Here is a 7,014-nt window from a genome sequence, read left to right as displayed (position 1 = left end):
GGCCTATGGACATCCGCACACCAGTTTGTAGAGCTCAGAGAGTTACCTGCAGAACATCCCTGGTTCAAAGCTCACCAAAGGCACACTAACAGAAACCGCATCATGGATAGGCGGCGGCCTGTACACATTTTGTCATGTTGGATGTCCTATTAACTTGTAGGTGCTTTTAATCATTATCAATCATGACTTTTAATGTTTTTACTCTCATGAACTTGATTGTTCTATTGATTGAAAGTGCTCAGGTAAATTCTCCTCTGATGGGTGGACTGACAGGTTCTAGCCCTGGGATTTGTCTAGGTTTCTGTAATCAAAGATTTTTGTATATATTTGCTCTTTTTTCTGTCATTGTAATATTTGCCTGATGAAGACCTAGTCGGTCAAACGTTGCAATGTGTTGCCTTAACCCATTTAGGCCCGGCGTCAAAATAAAAAAAAAGTTTTCTGAAATACCTGTTTCTACCGGTTTCCAAATTTGCGCCACATTTTCACCGGGTTTTTCAAAAATAGCAGATCTACAAGCTCGTAGCGCGACACTCGGTGGCGCACTATGAGCTTGTAGATCTGTTATTTTTCAAGAGCAAAATTATAACAATGTTTAAAACACCAAAAGGGGTTCCCGCCCCAAAATGGGTTAAAATAAAGTAAGTCTCGGCGCTCTACAAACTGGTGCACGGATGTTTTTCCTCTTCCTTGATGTTTGCCTTGATGCCTGACATCCAGCACCTGGCCTGAATATAGGCATTGAGATGTGCACACAATCTACTCTGTGAACGAATATGACATCATGGCATTTAATAGCAACGAGTCATCCTGTTCCACTCTGATCCGAGTTTAAATGCATATACTCCCAAGGATACTATGAAAGTGAGATAGAGCAGTGGTTCCTAAAAGTTTAGCTCAACACCCAAAAGAGAAATTATGTGTGTCAATCAGGAGAGTAGCCATTTATCAGCTTTTATAGTGTTCCAGAACAAATTTGGTCTGCTCATTTCTTTGTGTCATCACTTACACTTGTATGTTTAATCTGTATCCTGACTGAGTTGAATTCTCTATCCTGATTGTATAAAATTGGTACGCCAACCTGAAAATGCATTTTCTGTTTAATAAAAGCTGGAGAGACATGGAGACTCCTGTTACTGAAGATAGATGGATACCTTTATTATCCCGCAGTTAATGTTACAAAATAGAAAAAAGTACTGTAGTATACAGTAGAATCAAGGGAAAGGGAAATACATAATTTAATATTAAAATACTAAAGAGCAAACAAGGGTAAACACAGTAGGGTAGTCACAATATAGATCTATTAAAATGTAATACTTTTATCTTCTTTGATCGATTTGATTGTAGAAAGTAGACTATTATGACAAGTCCACATTTGGGTCAAGATACAGCAAACGCGCACAATCTTGTCGAGCCATGTGCAGCCCTCGTCTTCACAGTCGAGGCAATAGCACGCTGGTATTTTGTGACTTAGCATGGTGAACTTGTTCCGTACATTTTCCACAAGCCTCTGCACGGGGATCCTGAGCTGTGCCATCTTCTCCGTCGGCTCCACAATGTTCAGAGAAGGTTCTCCCTTCCTGTCGGGGCCCGTCACTTCTGCACACATCAGTCCTACGCCATTATTGATTTGAAATCCACGAGCCGCCATCACCAAGTCTCCTACCTGTAGTCTTTGGAGAAGACCACTGATTGAGGTCAATGTCATGTCGTCGACGACACCTCCGCAGCCTTTGGAAACGTAAGAGATGACTCCAAACGGTGCAATGGCAATGAGAAATTTCTGGGAGTGCGCGTGTTTGAACCGTATCTCTGTAGCAATTTCAAAGCAGTCAACGATGATCGCATAGCGCTGCTTTCCAAGCGCCTCCTCAAATTCGTGAGGCATGGTCTGGAAAATGGCGTCTCTGTCTGGCCAAAACACACAATCTCTAAGCTCTGAAAAAAACAATATATCTATTGTTTCTTTGAATATGTTGGCCGCAGTTTTCGGGTCTATGCGGAACATGTGTGCAAGGTGCACGGTTGGCCAATCCAGCCTCAGTCGCATGAGAGTTAAGACAAGCTTTTGGAACTTGGACAGCTTTCGGTCATTCTCTAAGAAATGTGCAACTACCGACAGCACAGCATTGAGCATAGGAAAGGATGGAAGCCCAGTGTAGTACTTAACTCTCGCATCGTTGTCTTTAAAGTACTGCTCGTCAAATTGCTTTTGGGAGAGGTTTTTCTTCGCTGCCCTGTAATCCTCCAGCAAGCGGCTAATGTCGTCGCGCTGGAGGTTACAAGTATTGAATTCCGACACATCCTCAGTGTCGTCCACCTCTGGTTCTGCTTCGCCCACCGGCTGTGACGCATCATCAGATTTACCACAGGTCGCATCATCAGATTTACCACAGGTCGTCGACGGAGGCTGTGGTAGGACTTTATCCACCTCTGGTGTCTGTGGAGCTGGCGCTGCAGACGCAGTGCAGTTCACTGGCTGCAGTTTCTTTGTCTTCTGACTAGGCGGAGGACAAATCGATGTCTCTGGCGTGTGCCCCATGCGTACTCTAGGTATCCAGTCAATGTCACGTTCAAGCGTTTCATCGGATGGTTTGCCTGAAAAGAGACACGGAGATGTGTTTATTAGTTTGTGTTGTTGTAGCTGTAAACCTGCTATTTGTTCCAAGGAGCCTCCGCTATCCAATAACTTTCAGCATTCACAGGCTAGAAGAACAGTTCTCAAACTATGGGTCATGACCCAAAAATGGGTCGTTGGCAAAGGAAAAAAATACATTTTTTAAATCAAGAAATGGAAAAAAGGGGGGTTGCGTTGTCTTGACCAGATTGTCAGTTGATGACTAAGATGACCACTTGACTCCTCATTGGGTCCCGAACGTCTGGACCAAGTATGTACCGAACCGAACGTGCTTGGGTACGGGGTACCCATTACAATAATTCAATTTCGCGCAGGGAACAGAGCTGATCTACAAGCCTACACTGCGTTGCATCAGCGACGCGTTGCAGGCTTGTGGCTTGCAGAGGCAGAGCTATCTCTCTGCATGGAGGAGACAGAGAAAAGCACGGTGCAAAGAAGCATTGAAGCAACATAATTATTAAAGTTTCTTAAACGTAATTTTCAAATGTTGTTGAAAAGTGTATGGGAGGAAACTTTCAAGAGAGCGGACAGGAATATTGCACCCTGCTGCCTGAGATGCCTCACCGCATGATCATGCATGTGCACTGCATTGAATAAACATTAACCCACCTCGAATGCGCGCCCGTGTGTGTGTGTGAGAGAGATATCACGGCGTAGGGTCCAGAGGGCGAGGCCCAGTCAGTTTAGAGCTTGCAGTCTAACTTCGAAGAGAGGTGGCGAACAAACAAGAAAAACAACAAATGATAGCCTACTCTGGCAGCCCATGTGTATGCAAACCACAGCATGCAAGCCGCCTTTGTTTTCAATTATCCCTCCATTCGCACAACGGCAAACCCGTTCTCAAATCCCCCCCTCATTAGCGATGCTAATTTGTGCGTGTGTGAGTATGTGTGTTGCTCTCAAATCTCCGACATGCTTTTACTTATTATTGTCAGTAGTTAGTAGTAAGAGAAGTAGCCTGCAACACTGCCCTGGGTAAATGCAGAATAGATATATTATATTTAAAATAATCACTATAGGAGAGGATGTTACACTATTCATTATACATGTCTTAAATTGACATTGAGCTATTTTGTTAAATAAACATTTGACCTCTTATTTAAGTTATTTTATACCATTTTGGAACCGAAATAGGGAACCGTTAAGAACCGGAATCGATAAGACGAACCGGTACTGGACTCACAAAAATCCTAACGATACCCAGCCCTACTCCTCATACACACATACAGCTCCAACACACACACACACACACACACACACACACACACACACACACACACAAGTCCTTGCAGAGGCACACAGAACTGATTTAGATATTCATAAACAAAACTAATGTAGCTAGAATGAAATGAAGTTCAATATGAGCAGGTGCCGGGTGGCTTAAAGGAGGATTTGTAACTCCAAGAGCAAGAGTACAACATTTGGACCACAGGTCCATTTGTACCCTCTTAGGAGTTAAAGAGTGGCCAAAGATAAAACCGAGAGCTGGGTTAAGAAACTCTGGTGGTTCTGGGAACATATTTTGGCTAAATATGCTTCAGTTTACTAATGCGTGTACAGAAACACGGCTGCTTTTATCGATTGACTACAATATTAATCTAATTGAACTGATACGGTAGGCATACAAATAAGCAGGAATCACTGTGTTTTGAATATAACTTACCCATGAGAAAATGCTTTGAACAAACAAAATGTTTGGCAGTGCTGTTTAAGGTGATATCTGGTTGTTTTATCGCTTTCACCCAAGCCACGCGACGCCGCTTTGTTAACTTGGATATGTATTCTCCATTGTCTTGCCTCCAGTCTGGAATGCTGGCGAATAACACTCCATTATCGAGCCGTTTGCCTTTCAGATCGTGAGAACAGTTGTTACAATTAACAACACAGCACCGTGTTATCATTGTCGAGTCTGCAGAGTCTATTGATGGCGACGGCAACTGTTGATCCCCAACTGCAAGAAAAAAACAAAACATGTCAAAATTAAATATTTGACAACTTCGACTAGTCCACAAAAAAAGTCCACAAAAAAACATTTACATGCTTTTTTTAGTTTATCGTCTGTAGCTAGCCAGAAATATCTTAACTTTTTGGAAACAATACTGGGAAGAGTTTTCACCACTGTTTTTGGACAGCTCAACCCCCGTTCTACCGATGCAGGGATATCCTGACACGGAACCTCTTCTAGGAGTTAAGAGCGTAGAGTGAGGTTCCAACTTCCAAACAGGGCTAGTACACTCTGAGAGTGTACAAATGGAACCAAACAAACCTGTAAGGGTCTGATGACTTCACAGTGTACTTTGGGATTCCAGTATAGTTTACCACAGTAATCTTTCTTCATTTCAAGTGTAGGCCACCACGTGTACTCATTATCAAGGATTTTAGCACCGTTTAGCATAGAAATAAGTGAATTGGTGATGGTGTAACAGAGCTTGCTCCTTCAGTAAGGGCATTTCTTATCGGTTAGTGGGCGGCACCTCATTGAGTAACACTGGTGTCTATGTTAAAGGAGTGCCAGTCTAACATGAGACATGGCCATATATAACTCTGATTATAAGACGACCTCCATTTTTCAAGAACTAATTTGAGGAAAAATAACATTGAATGTCAAATAGTCTAGTCCCCGATTATTTTAAGGTAAACCACACCAATGCAACTCCTTGCAACTCAATGAGTTGCTTTGGTGTGTTTTACCTTAAAAAATGTTTTGTTTTTGGGTGGTTTATAAAGAATAAACTGTCAACAAAGTGGTCTGTCTGGAACGTCATTATTCCACAATAAAGATCAAATGTTACAATGGCAACAAAATGCAATGTCAGGATGTGTAATGTATACGTGGCAGGTTGAATGTTGTACTACTGTATAGAACTTGGTTCAACATATATCTGACCCTGCAGAGGTAAGGAAGCAACCAGGTGCTCAGGAGGTGTGAAGGTATAAAAAAGAATGTTAAGGTGCTCCTGGGATAATCGGGATAACACATCTATAGAACAAAGCGGAGATCCGGGCTATATAACTGACCTAGCCCTAGAACGGCTCTTGTTGTTACATACAGTATGTACAGTATTTCACATACAGAGCCATAGAACACGCTCCTTGATTTGTGGTAGAACGTTAACATGTGCGGCATAAATGTGATAAATGCTCCGTTTGTACTCACCCATTAAATTATTCCAAAGACGTGGAGTGAAAAATGGTCCTCTAGTTTTATATCCATGTGAAAGTTCTGGCACAAAACGCGTATTTAGTGAATACAATTGGCAGGTGCTTTGCGATAGGTGCTGGGTAATTAATCACAACACCTGCCAATTGTGTGACCGCAAACTTTTGTGTTTCTCCGGTCAATTTGTGATGACGTCTTTGGTAAACGACAGGAAGTATCTAAAATCGGTTCATCGATATTTACGTGCCCCCCCTCGCCGGAGAGAAAGGCGTCCGTGTGCATCTCTTGAAAAAGTGGAGATAATTCACTAAATACGCGTTTTGTGCCAGAACTTTCACATGGATATAAAACTAGAGGACCATTTTTCACTCCACGTCTTTGGAATAATTTAATGGGCGAGTACAAACGGAGCATTTATCACATTTATGCCGCACATGTTAACGTTCTACCACAAATCAAGGAGCGTGTTCTATGGCTCTGTATGTGAAATACTGTACATACTGTATGTAACAACAAGAGCCGTTCTAGGGCTATAACTGACCCTGCCTCAAAGTCCTTCTGACCATGATAAAATAAAAACCACAATAACAAGACGACTTTGCCCCACGTTAGGCAATGTAATATTTTTAAGTAAAGTAAAGTATACATGATTATTAGCATGCTTAAACATTCAACAATTAAGGTCTACTGTTTTTGTATATCCAGATATTTGGGGGCATAAACAAGAAGTTATAAAACGAAGTCTGAGAATTATGGCATGTTCCTCCACACCTCATGTAAACTTTACATTACTTAAGACCATTTCTTCAACCAACAATTCTACATCGAGGTGGCTAAATGTCCCTGGTGCTCAACCACTTCCTGTATCCCTGTGTAGTGCACCAGCCATCAACGTGCCTGAAACTAAAGCACACTACCTAGCTCTGCTCCATTTCCGCATTAGAGCTATGGACCAGAGCTACTATTAAGTTAATTAACTACCTGTATCCAAAAGGAGAACTTACAGTCCACAGTCAGACACACCACACCAATGAACGTTCTATCCTTTTACAACACATTTGTTTGTTTAATCAACTCTCATACAGTCATAACTTGTTTTTCTTTTTAGCGTTAGCATTAGTTAGCTACTAGCCACCTGTCTGACTGAGTCTGACTGAAACACACAACTCCATCATATTTCCTTACATGGGCTAAACAGATACGAACTCACACTGAT

At 42.0% G+C, this 7,014-nt stretch overlaps 1 protein-coding gene across 1 annotated transcript; it reads right to left on the bottom strand.

Annotated features, from left to right (window-relative positions):
* Nucleotides 1-1,139: 1,139 nt before the first annotated feature.
* Nucleotides 1,140-4,566, bottom strand: LOC310853388 (uncharacterized protein). Its single transcript, XM_083757715.1, has 2 exons — nucleotides 4,302-4,566; nucleotides 1,140-2,598 (listed from the first exon to the last, which is right to left on the bottom strand). Exons 1-2 carry the CDS (start codon nucleotides 4,537-4,539, stop codon nucleotides 1,304-1,306), a joined length of 1,533 nt encoding a protein of 510 aa, XP_083613841.1. The 5' UTR covers nucleotides 4,540-4,566; the 3' UTR covers nucleotides 1,140-1,303.
* Nucleotides 4,567-7,014: the final 2,448 nt, after the last annotated feature.

The sequence above is a fragment of the Protomyctophum parallelum genome, assembly GCF_964188405.1.
Source record: "Protomyctophum parallelum genome assembly, chromosome: 2".
NCBI lineage: Eukaryota > Metazoa > Chordata > Actinopteri > Myctophiformes > Myctophidae > Protomyctophum > Protomyctophum parallelum.
The sequence above is the reverse complement of the archived record's forward strand: the minus strand, read 5'-3'. Positions and strand labels throughout refer to the sequence as shown.

Bases quoted from the DNA above. Each gene is read 5' to 3' on its own strand.
- LOC310853388 (XM_083757715.1), bottom strand. From the start codon at position 4,539: ATGATAACACGGTGCTGTGTTGTTAATTGTAACAACTGTTCTCACGAT. The intron at 2,599-4,301 runs GTAAGTTATATT...GTCTCTTTTCAG, and splicing joins TTCAAAGCATTTTCTCATGG to GCAAACCATCCGATGAAACG.